Source organism: Triturus cristatus, chromosome 2_2 (genome assembly GCF_964204655.1).
Source record: "Triturus cristatus chromosome 2_2, aTriCri1.1, whole genome shotgun sequence".
Classification (NCBI taxonomy): Eukaryota; Metazoa; Chordata; class Amphibia; order Caudata; family Salamandridae; genus Triturus; species Triturus cristatus.
Genome location: NC_140582.1, coordinates 919,761,024 through 919,783,430, shown reverse-complemented (window position 1 = coordinate 919,783,430; position 22,407 = coordinate 919,761,024). Strand labels below are relative to the sequence as shown.

The window sequence follows — 22,407 nt, the reverse complement described above, 5'->3', positions numbered from 1 at the left end:
TCACCATCACAGGCTTGATCGTGCCCATGCCACTTCACTACCTTTGTTGATCAAAAAAGACTTGTGGTCACCACTAACCTCTTTTCTTTCTAGGTTGGCTACTTGATTTCACTTGTATCTATAGTACCAATTTATCTTTTTAAACTTCATTCTCAATATTATGCATAATTGTTTTAACTTCTGATGCATTTCCCTTCCCTCCTCTTCTCTCCCCTTCTTTTCTTTTTCTTATCTTCCTCTCTTTACATTCAAAATGTTAAAATGCATTAACTCTATGTACAAGTTTTCCCTTTCGAGGGCTTTATTAGCATTGTTGTCATATATACATTTTGCTTCAATTTCATGCTACATGACCCATGTACAGATGTTTTACTTTGTTTATTATCTCAATAAAGCATTCTAAACTATAAAAAAAAAAAAATCAAGACCCCTTAAAAAAATCAGTGCGGGCCCAGGAGAAAGTCTGTGAAACACCATCTGCATTCGGGGAATTTGGACGGAGAAAAGTAATGAAATGGGTGGCCATGTGGGTGCCGGAACACCTCACTGCGTCGGGCATTCAAGATATCGCTTTTCCCCACTTTTGCCAAATATGGGAATGTGTACCTCAGCAGAGGCAGGCTGCTTGTGCTTTTGATGTCTGACCCACTACCAGCATTCGCCTTTGATATAAAAAAAAAAACAGACACAAACCGCCTTTAGAGGAAATGAGGAATTTTATTTTTATAGCAGATTCAAACTGGCTGTAGTGTAATGTGCTATTGTGCATGAAGAGGAGGGGAGGGAGCCCTGACATTCTAAAGATAATAGGACGCTCGCTCAGCCTGGGAGGCAGTCTGCGCTCCAGCATCGGCCACTTACTGTGTTGCACAGCTCCAGTTATTCAAACAAACAAGTTAAAAGGAGAGCAGCGCTGTGATGGAAACGGAAAGTGATCCGAGGCTGAGCGGGTGCCTGGCCCTCTTGCTACCTCACTCAATGCGAAAGAGAGGGGGATGGCAGAACCAGCAAGGCTGGAGGGGGTTAAGGGATGGGGAAATCCTCTCACTTTCAAGTCACAGATAAGACCACAATGTATAGCCCTTTTTACAGAAAAGCTTGTAGCTAGTCAAAACACAACCACTCTGGCGAAATGCTCTTTCAAACATAAAGAAAAAAGTCCCTGAGCCAGTAACTAAGATGGGACAAGTGGGAGCCTATTAGAAATGGGGATTTGCTCCATGGGAGGGAACTAACAACAAAAAAGGAGGGACAAATAGAAAAAATACCCACTTTGAAACAAGGATTTTTAAAGGATACTGACAAATTAAAACAGCCAACAAAATAGAATACAACATGTCTTGAAGCGCTGTCTAGGCTCGCTTAAAAAGGAGCAAAATACCTTTCGTATTGACCTCACATCTCACCCTCAACAGATAGATGAAAAACACCTCCTTGATATATTTACCACGAGGACACTAAAGAAATTAAGTCCCTACTTACAGGTGACGGTATTTCACCGGGCACGATATCTCCAGTTGGAATTCCATCACACGCAATTTTAAGTGTCTCTTTGCCTAAAATTATGGGGTCCACAACCTCTGGACCTGATAATTTTGAGATGGAAACACCGGATCTCACTCTGCAATTGCAGCAGCTACTTGCTGTGGGTAGCAGCAATGTTCCCCTGAACAGATAGAAGTGTGCCCTCCACCCCTGGAATCATACAAAACAGAACACAACCCTCCTCCTCACACCATCCGCTTGGTCACGCATCAGGAGGAAAATGTCAGTGTTTTGATCCCTAAAATGGTCGAGAGAATGCACAGTAATGGAGCCAATAATTTTGCAATCATGGGGTTATATCCCATTCGATGGAAAACCTCGGACTAGCTGAAATTTGGTGCTCAATCAGTGGCGTAATTTTCGGCCCCGAAGCCCCCGGGGGATGACCCTGAGCTCCAGGGCCCCCCTCAGCAGGGTGACCAGATGTCTCGGTTTTTGGAGCTCTGTCCCAGTGTCCCCACGCTTTTCACACTTTTAAATACATGTCCTGGTTTTCTTGAAGAAGGTTGAGTTGATGCTGAGTTAGTAGCAGCATTAAGTCCGAAACATCTTAAGTATTATTTTATTTTTTTGCAGCTTTATAGGGCTAACTTTACCACACGTTTTTGGAGGCTTTACAAGACCACCAGTTACCATACCCAAGGTCAGAGGAGGTCAGCTAAGTCCCCAATCATGCTCCCAGAGGAGAGAAGAAAAGGGAATGGTGGATATGGAGTAGGTCATGCCAGGCTGCCATAGCTTAAGCTTTCAAACTAGAGTCTTCCTGTAAATGAACAATTCAAATGAACAAAAGTATAAAACCTTCAGAACGAGTCTGTGCTGGTCATCATTATGCTGGATACACCAGGATCACAATACTTATCAAGGTACCTTTATAAGTAAAAGTAGTTTTAATATATCTTTTCTGATGCATCTGTAACATTAGCAGAGCTTTAGTATGGAATTTATTTTTGACCTTCAGTTTTAATTTTTTTTGCAAGTTACTGAATCATACGCTGGGCCCAATTCACAAAGGTAAACTTAAACTTTTGTGTACATTTACTCTTTTTTGGTATTCACAAATAGACTGTTTAATACTAACTTAGATTTTGCAGTTGGGGTGGAGAGCTTCCCACAAAGAAATATGGGCCTGTACTATCTCTTTTACACAGAGTTCTGCACACTGACCGCGGAGTGTCCGCAATCGTAAAGTTACTTTTAAATAGTTGCGAATAACAAAAAAGAGTAAACTTATACAAATTTTAAGTTCAACTTTGTGAATCGGGGTGTATGTGTGCGCACCTGCACTCTTTCTTGTGAGCCCCTTTCATTTTCATTATCATCTTTTGGTCCTACTTCTATATTTGACCTGTCCCAGTTTTTCCTTTTGAAACTCTGCTCGCAAAAACGCACCGCGGGCGGCGGGTCTCTGGCCTGAGAGCTCCTGACTTGGTGGGGGGAGGAGGGCTCTCTCCATCTTCTTTGCAAGGGGGTTTCGTTATGCCATTGTGCAGAATCTGAAATTCTGGGCCCTGGGAATCCCCACACAAAATTCTGGCAAATTCATAATCAGGTCCTCAGAAATAATCCTCTAAAGGAAGCAGCCTTGAGTCAACTATATCAAATACATAATATTAAAGAGATGTTTTCTTCAAGACAAAAACATAATCTTTTGCTTACATGGGATAAACGCTCAGCTGCTGTCTTCTTGCTTCAAGTTCTCGGTTCTGAAACTTCTCAATTTTTTTTATGATACCATGATGCCCTCCGCTAGATGCATATGTAAAATTGAGGATCTGAATGGTGTCTGTTAGAGAAAAAAAATTAAACCGTTTTATTGATTTAACAGAAAAAAAAACAAAGAAAAGAAACAAGCAGGCCAAATAATACAGAGTACAATGCAATAGGACTATTGCTCCCTTCCATCCAGCCCATACCATAATTATCTGTTCAATACAATAACATGCAGGACTTAGGGGGCATAAAAACATGCATTTAAGATAATTACTCAGCGAATACAGTGGAGTATACATGAACACACTTGGCTGTCACGTTCTATACAAGGCATGAAAATCTAAGGAGGTATCTCACTCCTCAGTGTCCAAGCCCTCGCCCCAACTTGGTGTCACCGTCCTCCAGATCAAGATTTCATCTTTGGGCTTCTCATCTGCATGGGTAAGGGGCATATGGGTCTCCTCCACAGCTCCCCATTCACAGAGTTCCCTGAGACATGAATTCAATTGCGCCAGCCTGTCAACCACCCACCCAATGGCTGTTCTTCTCTTCGCTAACAGCAATGCCACTGGGCAATCTTATAAGGGGTTTTGCAGCCCTTGGGCTACGTCACCACTCTCAAGAGGCAATCCAGTGCGTCGAGAGGGAACTCCAAACCTGTAGCTCTCACAATGGATGGCACCACTGCCCTCCAGAAATCCTGAATCCCAGGGCAGACCCAGGCTAAGTATAGAAAAGAGGCCCCCAACTCTCCACATTGCGCACAGCTAGCAACCCTCAGGAGGCTTATTCTGTTCAACTGTCATGGGGTCACATAAGCACTGTGAAGGAAATTAAAATGTAGTCATTTAAACCTGTGGTTAAAAGACACCCACCTCACCTGCTTGCAAGCGCAGGACCAGTCCGCATCTGCAATAGGCTCCCCTACACACTCTGAGCTCTCCCTATCCACCTGTAATGCGCCATAAAAAAGGGTAATAAGATGCCGTCCGTCCCCCCACCGGAAGCAACCCACCGTGCGCCTGGGAGGGTTGTATCGCTGCCGGGAACACAGCCCACATCTCTCTGGCTGATTCTCCAATTCAGTATAATGGAGGAAGTGACCAGGCCCCACCCCAAACACCTCCTAAGCCTCATGAAGTGAAAAAAACTCCTCCCCCGGGTATAGGTCACCTGCCACTGCGCATCCTCAACCTCCATTGCTCCATAGACATATCCCTGTCGATTGTACGAAACGGGTCCAGGTCTCACAGACTGAGCTCTCTATTGAAGGGGGTTCTGCGCAGCACCCTCGTGACCACAGCTTTCCACACACTCACAGTCTGTTTCACCAAGTATGGAACTGGGTAGTCAGAGTGCCCCCTCTCATGCACTCTGCACCAGCATATCCCCACTCACATGTCTACATACAAACTCTAATCCCATTTGTCGGAGTTGGTCAACCATTTCACCGCATGTTGCAGTGTGGTGGCGTAATATTACGTTTGTAAATCCTGGAGGGCCAGTCCTCTATTCTCAAGATCAAGTTTAAGGACTGACAGTGCCACCCTGCTGCATCTCCCCGCCCAGACCAGCAAGATAAGTAAGCTATCCAAGTGTCAAAAGGATCCTGGGATCCTGGCCGAACCGGGAACAACGTGTTTTGTACAGAGACACGGAGGCAAAAAGACCGTTTTCGCCATTGTCGCCCTGCCCATCACCGACAGGCGGAGTCTGGAACAGAAAGCTATCGAGGCCTTCAGTCGTTCCAGGATAGTATCTACATTCTGGTGCAGAAAAATCACCTCAGAATGAGCCACTCTGACACCCAGACAGCGGAACCCTTCAGTTTCCCATAGGAGGCCTAACTCCGGCAATAGGGCCTCAAGCACCCTGATCAGCCTTCCCAGTGGAAACAGCAGTGACTTATGGACATTCACCCGGAGCCCAGATACCTGCCCAAAAGTAGTGAGTAAGCCCATTAAGATCAGCACTGACAACCTGGGGCGTGGACATAAATCAACGCATCATTCGCTTACAAGGAGGTGACATGCATGGAGCCCCCTACTGGAATCCCTCACTGCTCTAACTCCAGACACAACAGCAGAGCCAGGGGTTCAATTACGAGTGCGAAGAGGAGGGGAGTCCTGTCCCGTCCCCCGCCCCATCACCTATGACCCGATAGAGCACAGAGACTAAACAAGATATGCAGTTCCTGTGGAAGTATAGAAGATGGAGTGCCTATGAAGGTATTTTCAGATGGGAATAGGCTCCAACAGGAGCAAGAGCCCTCACACACCCAGATGGGTGTCATGCTTCATCACTGGACTAGCGCCTCATCAGGCCGGCGCTGCAATGCCCGACGGGCACCCGAAAGAGGGATCTTTGCTGGAGGTCTTTTTATAGAACAGCAGTTTGATCAAGTGAGGGTGTGTGGGCTATTAGTGTAGATTGGTGAGAACAAAAAAAGTGTATTAAAATATGATATTTGAAGCTCAGAAACAAGAAATGTTAATGAATGAGTCCACTTGCGTAGTTGAAATGGTGATCTCTAGCATAGGATATAATGGTCCTAGATAGCTTTACTAGGCTTAGTTTGATTGGTTAACATGTTTCTCGCCTATTGTTGTCAAAAGTTATCATGAGGCAATTCTTCAGGGCCTAAAAAGAACTCTATCTACACAGTAACAGGAACCTCTGGGAGTGTATTCTCAAAAGTGGGATTATCATCACTCAACCAAGTTATTGGTAAATCATGTACTTCTAGTTTGGCAAAAAACGTTCCAAAAAGGGTTATGGTTCAGCCCCCGCAAGTGAAGGCAGAGTGAATGCTAATAAGCTTCATGGACACGGACCAGCATCCACCGCGAGACCTACACCAGCTCTGCGTCCTTTCCTAGATCACACCCAATCCCAACATGGACCATACAAACAGTGAAAAGAATTCTCACCCAGCTGCAGAACACGGTCCCAAATCCCATACTAGCCAGTGCTGCCTGCAAGCAAGCCCTCTCAACAGTATCAAAGGCCAGGGACAGCTCCTGATTAAAATTGAGTGTCTCATGGAGCACGTGAGTAAGCCTAAGAAGATTAAATGGCATGCTACATGCCGGCATAAAACCTCATTGATCCTCATGCACTAATCCTCTATCATATAGATCACCACCCCCAGTCTGTTCGCAAGCAATTTACACAGAATCTTGACATCCAAATTAAGCATGGTAAGGGATCTATATAATGAAGGGTCTGCATCATCTCTAACAGGTTTTGGCATAATACAGACCATGCCCTCCCTCATCATGGCCAGAAGAATCCAATTCCTCTGTGCCTTCTGAAATACCTTCAGTAGTTTGCCTTTAAGTACCGTGGAATAGGCCTGAAAGAATTCCATGGGGAATCCATCCCCTCCAGGTGCCTTAGATCTGTTGAGGGCCTTAATGGCTTTGCCCAACTCCTCCAACATAATCTCCCTTCCCAGCTCTTGTAAGAGGTCTGGCTCGAGGGTTCGACAATCCCACCATGTGCAGGAAATCCTCCACTCTCCCCTATGGACCCACCCCACAAGCTTGGTATACCTGCTTGAGATGTCCTGAGAATTTGTCACCAAAGTACCAACAGAGAATCAGACATGAAGCACGGCGGGCTCACCTGTTTCCTTCTAAGTATCCAAGGTAACAACCTGCCAGATTTGTCTCCCTCCCTGTTTCGGCACTGATAATATGCGCACAACGTACACTTACCCAGAATGGCCCACAAACACAGCACCTCCCTACGGAGCCAGAGCTCCTTCGCACGCGACTCTGGTGAAGTCAAATCCGACCCCTGGAGCCCCTTCAAGCAGAGCTCCTGGCCCACTAGGTCAGCCTCCAATTGCTTCCGGACCCCATAAGTAGTGCCCATGCAGGCCCCCCTCATAACCGCCTTGAAAGCCACATAGTCTAGTGCTCTGGAGGAAGCCGTCCCCCGATTAACCGACACGAAGTTCTCTTGTGAAGTTGCTAGCACCTCCCTGCACAATGAGTCTGTCAGAAGGTCCGTATGCATGCTCCATCTATGCTCCAGGAGCAGGGTGTGCCCCCCTCCGCAGCGCAATAGGCCCAGAAATGATCTGATAGATATCTGATAGATATATCCCAAGATGAGACACCCCGTGCAGTCTCCAGGGGTCCATCCCAGCCACCAGGAGTCGGTCCAATCAACTATAAGTGTTTTGCGCAGATGAATGACAGGTATACTCATTTCTCCCTGGGTGTAATATTCACCAGTTGTCCGAGAACCCTAGGTTGTGCATGACCATGGCAAGTGACTTGGTCATCAGAGGCTTTGTTCCTTGTTTGGGGTGTTACTGGTCCTCGGCTCCATCAAAATATAGTTATAGTCCCCCCCCCATATCACTGGGTGTCCCATACTGTCTACCAGCAAATCCTGAATGCGGTTGAAGAAATGCTTACCATCACGTTGGGTGGATAAGTGTGATAGGCCTCCCATCAAGTGTACAATGTAGAAGAGGGTAAGGTACCGACCCTCTATGTCTGCATTGCTATACGTGTTCTTAAAAGGAACCCCTGGTGCAATCCAGATAGCCACAATCATGCATAAGTGGAGTAAGGGGCCGAAAACGATTGCCCCTCCCCTTCTTACCCAGCATATGAGCTTTCTTCCTCCATGATGTGGGTCTCCTGGACACCATCTACATCTTATGGCACCTCAGGAAAGAGTGGACCCTATACCTCTTGGTGTAGCCCTTCAGGCTTCGCACATTTCACGTCACAATATTAGTACAGCCAGTCAAGGTGGTAACCATGGGATTGCCAAATAATCACCCCATTGTGATAACCCCCCTCCAGAAATACAGTAGAATAACATTGATAACACATACTGCATACCCATTTGTATCCTCGCTGCCAAGACCCACGGCCTAAACCTGAAACCCAAAGCTGCAATCTACCACTATCATGGAGGCAGCCATCCCAACCCCACAAATAATACAGTGCCATATCGACCCTAAAACACACATCCAGTCAACTATAGTGACTCCTTCTGGAGCAACTGTGGAAATCCAAATATCACATGATAAACTCAGGCAAGATACACAACTTTTTAAAAACAGGAGACACTTCTTCCACACCCTTGCCCGCCCCCACAGAACAAAAAGAAGCAGAGAGACAAGAGAACAAAGAAGCAATAAGGTATCCCAGAACATTATAAGACTCATCAAGATAGTGAGCGTTCAGCCAGTACCTCCCAGCTCCATTGCTGACTCCAGGGGCACTAAACCCATAGTCCTGTCTCCCTGAATTTTAATCCTAGAAGGGTCTTCCTCAACAGACCGCAAGGGGTGGTCGATCTCCATCGACTCCCCCGACCTCCAGTTGGGGCAACAAGCCCCCAGAGCACTCCCAGACTCCTCCCTCTGACCAGCCTATCATGCCTGCCTATGGGGGTAGGTGGTAGCGGTGATGTAGTCCTCCATGGTGTTCCCCTGAGGGGGGATTCACCCACAAATGGGCCATTAGTCTCCCAAGGCAACCTTTTGCTGGTTTATCTAAGAAGTATAATGTTGACGTCCGATTATGCACTGGTGACACCTAGTTGGTGATGCAATTGGATAGAAATCATTGACATAGTTAAAGTCTGCAATTTCCATTTCTTTGCCAGAAATATGCATCTTTTTTAAAGGTGAATGCCTGATCTTCTCTACTTCTGTCATCATTCTTCCAAACCTTGCCTTCCGCAACACCTTTTATTGAGGCTGTCCAGGCTATGAGTCTGGGAGTAACCACGTATCCTTCAGCAAGCAGAAAGGGCTTGAAGCTAAGAAATCATGTCTTCCTGATTATAATGCTGTTAAAGTTTTTTCTTATGTGCAATTTTTTGTGACAAATTACTTGTGCACATTAGTGATTTTAAAAATGCATGTGATCATAACCGATGAACTAATGAAGATGTACTTGAAACAACTGCATTATATTGATTAGAAGTCTGGTTAATAATAAAGTGTAGTTATGCAAAATTTTCGTGCACGACTCCATTTTATTAGAAAAGATGAGGTTTCTGGTGTTCTGCTCATCTTGGTGTTACTCATTCCCCTTCCCAGTCAGAGACCTGTTGTGAGTCTTCTCTCCTAACAGTTTCTGCAAACCACAGAGTGCTATGACATAATTGCTGATTGTCCTTAGAAAGGGTGTATTTGGAATGAAACTTTGCACTCCGTGCTCTATGTATCATTTTGAAGGATTTCCACTAGGGGTTCAGATGTAGGCCTGTAAAAGAACGTAATTCTATGAGCATTTGTTTGGAAAATATTTCATATTGTATATACATCTCTGGAGTGCTGTTGCTGTGGACGCAAACAGAATATTTCAGTTTACCTTCAGAAATGAGTCGATGCTAAGAGTTTTAATTATTACGAGGCTTCCTTTGATTTTCCTGGTGTGACCCAACCAGGATGAATGTCATGCTGATTCTGCCGTCTTGCTATTAGTTTGTGCATAAAATTGTGGCTAAAACACCCACGTTTTGACGGTTGGTGGCAGACTTCTCATTTTCCCCCCGGAGACACTGTCTGATTTATTTGAGGCTTTCTTCTTCTTACTTAGAATGCTGTCAGTACTCTTTACGAGTTTGACACTTGCAGGCACATGCATCAAGCACAAAACCGGTCGCAAACGGGCAGATTCTCAGAATCTGCCCCTTTGCGACCGGTATTTTTGCATTTGGGATGCATCATCCCAAATGCACAAATCGCTATTTAAGGAATCTCAAAATAGCGATTCCTTAAATAGCGATTGCATTCAAGGAATCCCTAATTGAGATTCCTTTAATGCAATGCATTACAGTTTTAAAAATAGCGATTTCGCTATTAGCGTGAGCAAATTACCATGAAGCTGGACCTCATGGTAATTTGCGAAAAATTTGAAAAATGCACTTATTTGCATTTTTCTAAGTTTCATGTTGCCCACACACATGCCCTTAGAGCATGTGTGTATGCAACATATGTGCAGAGTTAACATACATGGGTGCAATGGGGTGTCATTTTGACACCCTTGCACCATCGAAATTGCGGGAGCAATTTTCGAGTACCTACTGGTACTCGCAAATTGCTCCCGCAATCTCCAATTCATTCCTGGAGGCCCATAGGAATGAATGGGAAGACATTCCTTAATTGCGACTTGCAATTTGCTAGTCGCAATTAAGGAATTTGTGGGAATCGCTATTTCTTTAGCGATTCCTACATGCATCGGGTTTTGCTATTCCTAAATTGCGATTCCTTAATAATCGCAATTAAGGAATCGCAAAACCCTATGATGATGCATGTGCCTGTTAGAATCTAGAGAAATTTAACTGCTTACATTTGAGATTTTTGCTCTAATTTATGATTTTGTGTTCTGCATCAGAGACTTCATAGGAATCTATTCAATTTTCTGAACCGTTATAATAACAGTTCTGTAATGAATCTTTTTAACTTATTTTTGATCTAGAACACAGTTATTGAGTGGGCCCAGTTCCTATTTGAATTTTACTCTGCTAATCAGTAGGTTTCATGTCGGGAAGGGTGATGTCTCTTGCCACTAGATAAACAAGAGTAACCGAGATAAGCTGCCCGAGGTAAAATTAAGGGTGCATAAATTATTGGTCTTCAGTACAATTATTGAAGTTTAGCTCCCACGGTTCATTTATATGGTTGGCCACTTAAGTGAAATTTAAGGTATCAACCCTCGTGTTCCCTAGCCATTTTAATTGGAAGACCTTTGTAACTTCAACAAGCTTTTAAAGCACCCAAGTACATTGACACTTATAATGTTGGTCTGCCCCTACAATTTATCTGCAATATATAAAGACCGAGGGGTCTGCAGAGCTCAAAGGGATTGCCATCTGCTCTAGATTCAGAATGACTGGCTCTTTCAGCTGCTGGGCGAAGCCTTTCTATTTCTTCTGTGCTAACAATTCCATAGTGTGTGTGGGTCCTCATCCTTTAAGACATTACTTTGGCATACAGTTAATTGGTGTCACACAAATATTGGAACATAGCAAGCATGGCGCAACACACTATTTGGAAAGGGTGCTGTACCTCAAAGTGAGTCAAAACAACATATGTGGCTACAGGCATATAGGGGCAAAAACATTCATGTGTTAGAGGAGAAGTTTAGTTTACGTTCTATGATGCATGCTTTCTGCTCCAAAGGTTTAATAATCGGGGTGAATGTGAAAATATATACAAGATGTGGCATCAGGGAAAGGGTCAAGAACAGAGGACCAGACTTCACAGAGGAGTACTCAATTCGGTAAATAGCTCATTATATATATTTATATATAGTTATTATTTCCAAGATTTAGGGTAGGTATGGAAGGCTCTGGACAAATACAATTTAGGATACAGTAAAATATAAAAGCAAGGATGCACTTATAGCCAGCCCACTTTGCTAGTTCTTTGATAGTAAGTGTTGGAGTCATTAGACAGTAAACCACACTATTTTATATCCTATCTCATTAGCTAAAAGACATGTCAATGCTTCAATTTCTTCCTGCCATCATGAATGAACTTCTCTACCCATTGACTTCTTATCCACCTACAGTCCCTGAAAGCATTCACTGGCCTAGGAGGGACATTCCACCATAATCCTTGTTCCCCTCTGATCAGTCTTGCTATTACCTACCCCCAAACTCACCCTATTGGAACCAATAGCCACCTTGTCATTGTTCAGGGCAAAGATACCTGATTCCTTGTCACGTTTGAGACTCAAAAGGGCCTTCACTGACAAGACTACTATCAAAAGTGTTGTCTTCCACTCAGTGTCACTACCATCATACAGTTCAAAATGCCTACTATTATTATTGGTCTTCTCATGCCCACCACTCTTTTTTTCCTTTGAGCCCTCTCTCTAAAATCATGCAGCCCATTCCCACCACCCACAATGACTCAGAATCCCAGACAAGCTTCCTGTAAAAAACTATACCTGCCAATTTATCTGATATTGTGGAAGGAGCAAACCCTGTCTTCATCAAGGCCGGCTCTCCAGCTTTTAAAAATTATGAACTCCCTTGTCTCTTCTCTTCGCTTCACTTCCTTGCAATAAACTCTTCAATCATTCGCAAAGCCATCATTCACTCAGCAGCCATAAATCCACTGTCATTATGGTTGCCCGTCTCGGTGGCACCGTTATCCACCTCTATTGCCAATCCACAAAATAGCAGCCACTATGAAAGAGAGACTGCATCTGCACTCCACTTTATATACAAGATAAGAGGCTGTAATATGCATTCTCTCTTCCTGTTTTATTATGTACACCACTTAAAAGAACACTACAACTCCTCTAATCCTGCTCACCTGGTTACTAAGTTATTAACACAAAAAAGGATATCCCCAACTATAAATAACAGTAGTCCATACACCATTTGCTCTTTTCTTCCTGCTACAGATACGTCTATTACAAAGCTCTGTATGCTAGCATTGGATTGTGATTTACTGTAAATGCATTGTTTGTGTGGTTTTTAAAATGATGGTTCAATGTCTTCAGGCCAGTTTCTCAAAGGTGCCGGCCTTTAAGGCTCTGTGTGAAACTGTTACTTTGTTTTCAGGGCGCTAGGGCTGGGTAAGGTCGAATTTGCCTTTTTTCAAGACTCCCATGTGAATACCGGGGAGATATGTCTATATTTATTTCATGGTCAGATACATTGCTATATGTGTTGCAAGTCAAATGCTTGCCTGGGGAAGTGTTTATGCAAACAGCTGCCTGGATTTATGTGAATGCCATTTAAAGGCACAAGCATTTTTATATATGTTCAATGAAAATATTGTGGAGTTCAATTCCCTGTTATTTGATGATAAAACAAAAGTGTTAATAATGAGGAGGATAAGGTTTTGACAATTTTTGGACAATTTAATTACTAATTGTATTTATAAAGCAGTCATAATTTAAAAGTATGGTCATTGATATAGGGAATTATGTGGAAAAGGCATTACTAGCTCTTTAATTTCTGAAGATGGCAGGTTACATTCTCAGCCAGGGGAATTATGTAGCCATGGTGGGAAAACAATGATAAAGAAAATTATATTTCTCCTTATGGGCATGAGGGAGATGAATATGGTTCCGCCAGACAATGATGTGATGTCAATGTGGCAAAACCAGATTGTGAGTAATATGGGAGGCCCAACTAAGAGGATCTTCGATGGCTTATGTGCACAGAAATTTGATGAATACTATAAAAATGATAATTATTACAGTGCTGTTGATGATGGTGCCAATGTCATGAAAAACATGAAACTGAAATAAGTCTCATATTGTTATGTAGGCGACTGAGGCAATCCCACGTTTGAGCCTGGGCTCATTCTGCAGTCAGATTGAGTGGAGTGGGTTTCTTCTCCATTTGTATATGAATACAATGGGTGCAAGCTAATTAGTTCCGTGGGCAGGAATGTTAGATTTAAAATGGAGGTAGAGTCCCAAGGCCAATATTATTTAAGAAAGCTGCAATAATTCTGAGACTAGATGCTAAAACTGTAAAATGTTGAAGAAAAGGTGGGAAAGACTGCAGAAAAGGTGTGGATAAGGCATAGTCTTGGTGCCAAGATAAATTATTGGATACCCGGCATTCTTTTTCCCACATTTTGTGTGGTGCTGATGAGGCAATGAAATGAGAGGTTCAACTGGACCTGGAAACAATTACTGGTTGGGCCCAAAGTGTGATCTGCTTTCTTGGTAACACAAATGCATTGTTTTAGAATGTTTTTGGCATTCTGTACCGCCATTTCAAAATGGATACTATTATATGGCTTGAGGAATATCCTTCTGCTAATGGACTTAATGGTTACATCAGGATTTTAAAAGCATGTCCAAGACACTGCCAATATCGCAAGAGCACAGGCAGTACCTGCATTTTCTGTGGTGAAGACAGGTGTTCAGATTCAAATCGCTTCCACTCGATCTATCCTTCACTCCCTTGAGCATCACTATGTTGATAAGGCCTCTGCTGGCGGGCTTATCGCACATGGATTGAGGATGGTGGTTGTTAGACCTGGCATCATTGGCATGAGTCTCTCCTCCATTTTTTTCTGTTTGCCTCCTCTGTTTACGATGTTTTTGCTGGATTATTGCTTTGGGCACTGTGCCACTGCTGATCAGTGCCACGGTGCAAGTGCTCCCTATGTTAAATTGTTACATTGATTGGTGTTACCATGATTGGCTTGGTTGACTTACTGTTCAGACCCTAGTCTAGTGCACTGTGCGTGCCAAGGGCGTGTAAGTTAACTGCTGCTGGTGGGCTTGCAGCACTGGTTGTGCCACCCACAGAAGCAGCGTGTAAAATGTGTCTCAGGCCTGCCACCGCAGCGCCTGCGTGCAGTCCCTGACTGCCATGTCGACTAGGTAAGGAAACCTACTTACCAGTCTCTAAACCTTCCCTTTGCCACATTTCAGACACCTCTATGGTAGGCCCTAGGGCAGGGTGCATTGTTGGTAAAAGGTAGGTCATGCCCTGATGTGTGTGGCATGACCTAATAGTGAATTACAGCCATTTTCGTTTTTCACTATTGAAGGGCTACCTGCCTCCAATAGGCCAGACTGGGCAGACTGATTATTAACTCCATTATAATCTATCTGACTCAGGGAGCATGGTAGCAAGTCGAGTTTAGTATCCCTGAACTCAGAATTTAATAACAAACCCTTTAGGATGGATGGTTTTTAAATTCTATGTTTGAAAATAGCACTTTTAGACAGTGGCTATTTTCTTGTCCAACTATCTACCGGTCTCTGCTGGTTTGGTGTGTGTGTCAAGGGCTGGGTGGCTCCAGAGGTCTGAGTGAGTCAGTGTGGGGTGAATGGGGCGTTTACACATAGAGTGAGGGAAGAGTAGCCTGCCCTGCCTGACACAATACTGGCTCCGCCTCCTGCTGGGCGACTGATAGCCCTGCTCCTGCCAGTGACAATACTGGCTCCACCTCCTGCTGGGCGGCTGAGGACTCTGCCCTGCTCAGTGAATAGGCCAGGTGCCTCTGCCTGGCAACACCCACAACAAACCTGAGATGATGGGAATCTCCCTGCTTGGACAAAGGGAACAAAGGGAAAAAGGGGTATAAGAGAAGGACCCCTGAACCAAGAACTCAGATCACTTCTGACAAGGAAACCTGTACCAAGGACAAGAAGCCTGCTGATCTAAGGACTTGCCTCCCCTTTCTGCCAGAGTGCTGTTTTGCTGTGGAGGAACCTGAAAGCTGCTTCTTTATTTGTGCCAAGGAACAAGGAGAGAGGAACTTGGTGTGTACTCTCTGAACACTTGCTAGGAAATCTCCAAGGGCTGGAAGAGTGCCAGTCTCCTGCTGAAGTCACAGGGCCAAAGGACTTCACCATTTGCTGAATTGCTGGAAAGTGTTGTTTCCAGTACACAAAGGAAAATCTGCAGTCTCGACGCCAGCAGCAACGCCAGTGAGCAGTGGGTATCGGCCCCGGCTCCAAGTGACCCCGTCTCGACGCCGGTATCAACGCCAGTGAGGAGTGAGTATCGGCTCCACCTCCAAGCGACCCCGTCCCGACGCCGCTGCTGATCGCATCGACTCGACGCCCTTCTCGACGCCGTGAGCGCTGCTCCGGCCCGACATCCCTCGACGCCGCTGCGGATTGACCCGACTCCGAGGCACGATCGACGCCGACCTCGACGCCGACATCTCGACGCCGTGGATCATCATTTTCTTCGTTTCTCAAGGTACTGTACTTGTGGGGTCTGTTGCGACTCCAGGCTCGACGTAGCGCTCCTCGCGGTCGACACCGAACCTTGGGAATCGTGTAGACTCGACGTCGTGTGACTCCTGTGGGGGTTACATTGTTGCCAAAGAACCGTGCTCAGAAGAATACTTTGCTAAAGAACTATTTGCCAAGAAGAAACCTTACTTGAACTATTATTTTTCCTTCCAAAGAGTATTTATTAAGACTGTGGTATATTTTTGTCGTTATTTGGTCTTGTGCTAAGCCTTATATAAAAATACTATTTTTATAATAACTTCTGTGTCGTGTCCATCTGTAGTGTATTCACTTTATTACTGTATGTGGTCATAAATGCTTAACACACTGCCTCTGAGATAAGCCTGTCTGCTCTGCCAAGCTACCAAGGGGGTAGCAGGGGTTATCTGAGTGTGTAATCCCCTTTCCCTGACTAGAGTTGGTTGGTCCCTACTTGTCAGAAGTGTATACCTCTGCCAACTAGAGACCGCCGGTTCTAACATTGGTGGTCAGCGGTGAGGATTTGAACTTTGCATTTATGACTCATGTGCAGTGATTAGTGTACGCTACATAGTGAAAGCAGACCATAACGCAGCCACAGTCTGTTTGGTAGGATATTCTATTTTTGTTCTCCGCTTTCCTGGAGCTTATTTTTTTTAAACACTGCCAGTTTTGACCATGGAGAATGCCAGAGCTGCTACACCTGTGGAGATTGTTGTGGGGGAATTTGATAAGGAGAAGATAGATTCCTACGTGCTAAAGGATCTAAAAGGATTTTGCAAGCAGTTTAAAGTTCCTACCACAGGTCTCACAAGGAAAGACGACTTCCTCAAAGCGCTGAAGGCCTGGTTAGAGGCCAGAAATCCCTCTGATCCGGTGGTGGTACCGGAAGAGGAAGAAGAGGAGGAAGAGCCCACAGGTGGGCCAGTGTCATCTCCAGGCAGTAGTGCGTCCTCTAGGAGCCTTTCCCCCGAAGAATTAGAAGACAGGGAGAAGGAGAGGGGGTACAAGTTAGAAATGGCAAAACTTAAATTAGAAGGGCAGTTGGAATTAGAGAATGCAAGAAGCAAGAGAGAAGCTGAAATGGAGAGCAAAAGATTAGATTTTGAGAGAGAGAAATTAGCGTTTGAACGTGAGAAGATGGTGAGGGAGATGGAGCTTAAACTAAGAGTTTAGAGTTGAATCCCTCTGGTGGCAGCACTCCATCTGTGCCTGCAGAAAGTAGGTTTTATTTTCCTAAGGATGTGATCAAAGATTACAGTAAGAATGAAGATATTAGCCAATGGTTTAAAGCGTATGAGTTAGCATTGTTGGCCCACCGGGTCCCTGAGAAGGATTGGGGAACGGGGTTGTGGAGCCGCTTTACAAACGAGGGGAGAGATACCTTGTTGAGCCTTCCTGCTGAGGATAGGATGTCTTATACTCATATGAAAGATGCTTTAATGCTGAGATATGGCTTAACTCCAGAGAAGTACAGACAAACCTTTAGAGAATGTAAGAAGTTGCCTGGTACTACGTGGGTTGAATATGTGTCTTTTTTCTGCAGAACCATGGATGGTTGGATAAAGGGTAGCAAGGTTGATAGTTATGATGCTCTTTATGATTTGTTTGCTTGGGAGCACTTGTCTAATAACTGTTTTCCAGAGCTACGCCAGCACCTTGTTGATAGCAAGCTATCTAACCCTAGAAAACTTGCTGAGGAGGCGGACCGCTGGGTCAGTACCAGGGTCCACAAGGGTCCAGTGGGAGACTCAGCCAAAGGTGGGCAGGGTCCCCAGCAGAAGAGTGGGGGGGACAGGGGTAAACAGAGGGAGTTTCAGAAAGGGCCCCAAAGTAGTCCCCAAGGGAACCAAGGGAAGGGTTCCCAGCCTCCCCCTGGAAAGAAGCCAGAGGCCCCGACAGGTAAACCTGTTCACAGGGGCCCCATGACCTGCTATGCCTGTAAGCAGGTGGGACACCGTTATTATGATCCCCAGTGTCCCATGAAGGATTCGAATGCACCGCCGCGTGCACCCCCTCGTCAGGTAGCGAGTGTAGCCCTGGGAGGGGAGGAGATGGGTGCCCCCGGTGGGTGGGGTCCCGCAGAAATGTCCCTGGTCTCTTTAGGAGACGTGGAAATGGTCCCTCCAACCCCTCTGCCTAGTAACACTAAGAAATATAGGCAGTGGGTGACCATTAATGGCCATAGGGTGGAAGCTCTCAGAGACACCGGAGCGAGTGTGACAGCTGTCAAGTGTCACTTGGTGTCCAGAGAGCAGGTGGTCCCTCATGCATTCTACCCCGTTGTAGCTGCTGACAACTCACAGAGTCAGTGTGAGGTAGCTCAAGTTCCTTTTGAGTGGGGGGGGGGTCTCAGGTACTCTTCAGGTTGCTGTGAGGCCCGCCATGCCTGTTGATTGTCTCCTGGGCAATGATTTGGAGGACTCCCCTTGGGCTAAGGTGGAGAGAAAATCACATCTGGAAATGTTGGGTCTGCCTGAGTGGGTGTGTGCGACCACCCGGTCCATGTCAGTCAGTAAGGGTGTTGATGGGGGCCCGGAGCCTGAAAGTATGGCCCAGGTCCCAACCGTGAAGAGAAGAGGCAGGGGGCGCGGGAAACCGTCCCCCATCGTTCCCGCGGTCCAGGAGGGAGCAGACCCTGAGGGGGATGCCCTGGAACCGACAGGAGAACAAGTGGCCGAACTGGGAGACCTGCCCGAGCTGACCCATTGGCAGCAGGATGGTGGTCCCTCCAGGGAGGAATTTTGTGCTGAACAGAAAGTGTGCCCTTCTCTTGTGGGTATGAGGCAGCAGGCCTCAGCCCAAACGACAGGTGATCAGTCAGGATCACATTGGGTCTACTGGGAGAACGACCTCCTGTATAGCGAGCCTAAGGCTGCTGAACCTGGGTCAGCCCGTGTGCTGGTGGTACCCCAGCGCTTCAGAGCCTTCCTACTGGGGTTGGCTCATGACGTTCCGTTAGCTGGACATCTGGGGCAGGACAAGACCTATGACAGGCTTGTCACCCATTTTTATTGGCCCCAGATGAGAAGGGATTCAGATATCCATTGTAGGACCTGTCAAACTTGCCAGGCAAGTGGGAAAAGCGGGCGGAAGCAGAAGGCTCCCCTCCAACCTTTTCCCGTAGTCAGTACCCCCTTTGAGCGAGTGGGAATTGACATTGTGGGGCCACTGGACCCCAAGACAGCCATGGGCAACAGGTTTATCCTGGTCTTGGTGGACCATGCCACCCGGTACCCGGAAGCCATCCCTCTCCGCACAGTGACGGCCCCCGTGGTGGGACGGGCACTGATGGGTGTTTTCTCCCGCATGGGGTTCCCCAGAGAGGTGGTGTCAGACCGGGGCACCAACTTCATTTCGAATTATATGAAGTCTCTGTGGAAGGAGTGTGGGGTAACCTACAAGTTTACCACTCCTTACCACCCTCAAGGTAATGGGCTGGTTGAGAGATTCAACCGGACCCTAAAAGGCATGATCATGGGTCTTGAAGAACCAATGAGGCGTAAATGGGACGTCCTCTTGCCATGCCTGCTGTTTGCTTACTGTGAGGTGCCACAAAAGTCTCTAGGGTTCAGCCCCTTTGAGCTCTTGTATGGTCACCCGGTAAGAGGACCTTTGAGTCTGGTCAAAGAAGGCTGGGAGCAATCTCCCAGGAAACCTCCCCAGGATGTATATAGTTACATGCTGGCCTTTCGGAACCAGACTCGGCGCTTCAGAGATCTTGCTCAGGCAAATCTGGAGGCCAGCCAGGAAGAGATGAAGCGGTGGTACGATCAGAATGCCACTCTGGTTGAGCTTCAACCTGGTCAGAAAGTTTGGGTCATGGCCCCTGTGGAACCTTGTGCGCTCAAGGACAGGTGGACCGGACCATTTGAGGTTGTGGAGAAAAAGAGCGATGTCACCTACTTGGTGGACTTGAAGTCTCCCAGGAACCCCTTAAGGGTCCTGCATGTCAACCGGTTAAAGCCCCACTTAGAAAGGTCCGAAGTGGGCATGCTCCTTGCCACAGATGCTGGGATGGAGGAGGAGAGTGAGCCTCTTCCTGACCTCCTGTGTGCAAAAGAAAAAGATGGGTCAGTGGATGGTGTTGTCCTCTCTGACACACTGACCCCTGAGCAGCAGCAAGATTGTCGCCATCTGTTGGTACAATTCCCTGATCTGTTCTCCTTCATCCCTGGTGTCACTCAGTGGTGTGTCCATGATGTGGACACTGGGGACAGCACTCCTGTGAGGCACAAGGCCTACAGGGTGACTGAAAAGGTCAGAGCATATATCAAGGAGGAGGTCTCCAAGATGTTTGCCTTAGGGGTGGTTGAGTCCTCTAGCAGTCCTTGGGCCAGCCCAGTGGTCTTGGTCCCAAAGGCTGCAGCGCCTGGTGCTTCACCAGAACTTCGGTTCTGTGTGGATTACCGAGGACTCAATTCGGTCACCAAGACTGACGCGCACCCCATCCCCAGAGCTGATGAGCTCATCGATCGGTTGGGGGCTGCCCGGTACCTTAGTACGTTTGATCTAACGTCTGGGTACTGGCAGATCGCCTTGAATGATGGGGCAAAAGAGAGGTCTGCATTCTCCACACCAGATGGGCACTACCAGTTCCGTGTGCTGCCCTTTGGGATGAAGAATGCCCCTGCCACATTCCAGAGGTTGGTTAACCAGGTACTGGCCGGGCTGGAAGATTTCAGCGCCGCCTACCTGGACGATATAGCAGTGTTCAGCGCCAGCTGGGAGGAACACTTGCGCCACCTCCAGGAAGTGTTGTTGGCCCTGCGCAGAACAGGCCTCACAATCAAGGCTAGTAAGTGCCAGATTGGGCAGGGTTCAGTGGTGTACTTGGGGCACCAAGTAGGGAGCGGCAAGGTGGCCCCCCTGCAACCCAAGATAGATACCATCCTGGCTTGGGAACCGCCCAAAACCCAGACTCAGGTGAGAGCCTTCTTGGGTCTCACGGGTTACTACAGGAGGTTTGTCAAGGGGTATGGCAACATTGTGCACCCCTTGACCTCGCTGACTTCCAGGAAGCAGCCGAGACTTGTGATCTGGACTGACGCCTGTCAGAACGCCTTTGACACCCTGAAAACTGCAATGTGTACAGCACCGGTCCTCCAGGCACCCGACTTTTCAAAAGAATTCATTGTCCAGACAGACCCTTCAGAGCATGGTGTGGGGGCTGTTCTAGCACAGATGAATGAGGAGGGCCGAGACTTACCTGTAGCCTTCATCAGAAGCAGCGTGTAAAATGTGTCTCAGGCCTGCCACCGCAGCGCCTGCGTGCAGTCCCTGACTGCCATGTCGACTAGGTAAGGAAACCTACTTACCAGTCTCTAAACCTTCCCTTTGCCACATTTCAGACACCTCTATGGTAGGCCCTAGGGCAGGGTGCATTGTTGGTAAAAGGTAGGTCATGCCCTGATGTGTGTGGCATGACCTAATAGTGAATTACAGCCATTTTCGTTTTTCACTATTGAAGGGCTACCTGCCTCCAATAGGCCAGACTGGGCAGACTGATTATTAACTCCATTATAATCTATCTGACTCAGGGAGCATGGTAGCAAGTCGAGTTTAGTATCCCTGAACTCAGAATTTAATAACACACCCTTTAGGATGGATGGTTTTTAAATTCTATGTTTGAAAATAGCACTTTTAGACAGTGGCTATTTTCTTGTCCAACTATCTACCGGTCTCTGCTGGTTTGGTGTGTGTGTCAAGGGCTGGGTGGCTCCAGAGGTCTGAGTGAGTCAGTGTGGGGTGAATGGGGCGTTTACACATAGAGTGAGGGAAGAGTAGCCTGCCCTGCCTGACACAATACTGGCTCCGCCTCCTGCTGGGCGACTGATAGCCCTGCTCCTGCCAGTGACAATACTGGCTCCGCCTCCTGCTGGGCGGCTGAGGACTCTGCCCTGCTCAGTGAATAGGCCAGGTGCCTCTGCCTGGCAACACCCACAACAAACCTGAGATGATGGGAATCTCCCTGCTTGGACAAAGGGAACAAAGGGAAAAAGGGGTATAAGAGAAGGACCCCTGAACCAAGAACTCAGATCACTTCTGACAAGGAAACCTGTACCAAGGACAAGAAGCCTGCTGATCTAAGGACTTGCCTCCCCTTTCTGCCAGAGTGCTGTTTTGCTGTGGAGGAACCTGAAAGCTGCTTCTTCATTTTTGCCAAGGAACAAGGAGAGAGGAACTTGGTGTGTACTCTCTGAACACTTGCTAGGAAATCTCCAAGGGCTGGAAGAGTGCCAGTCTCCTGCTGAAGTCACAGGGCCAAAGGACTTCACCATTTGCTGAATTGCTGGAAAGTGTTGTTTCCAGTACACAAGGGAAAATCTGCAGTCTCGACGCCAGCAGCAACGCCAGTGAGCAGTGGGTATCGGCCCCGGCTCCAAGTGACCCCGTCTCGACGCCGGTATCAACGCCAGTGAGGAGTGAGTATCGGCTCCACCTCCAAGCGACCCCG

The 22,407-nt window shown here is 46.7% G+C and overlaps 1 protein-coding gene across 1 annotated transcript in view; it reads right to left on the bottom strand.

Moving 5' to 3' along the window:
• The window catches only part of SEL1L3 (SEL1L family member 3), a 714,608-nt gene that overhangs the window by 614,295 nt on the left and 77,906 nt on the right, over positions 1–22,407 (bottom strand). The window contains exon 3 of the mRNA XM_085642308.1: positions 3,205–3,331. Coding sequence (XP_085498434.1) covers positions 3,205–3,331 — 127 coding nt within the window. The remainder of the gene's footprint in view (positions 1–3,204; positions 3,332–22,407) is intronic.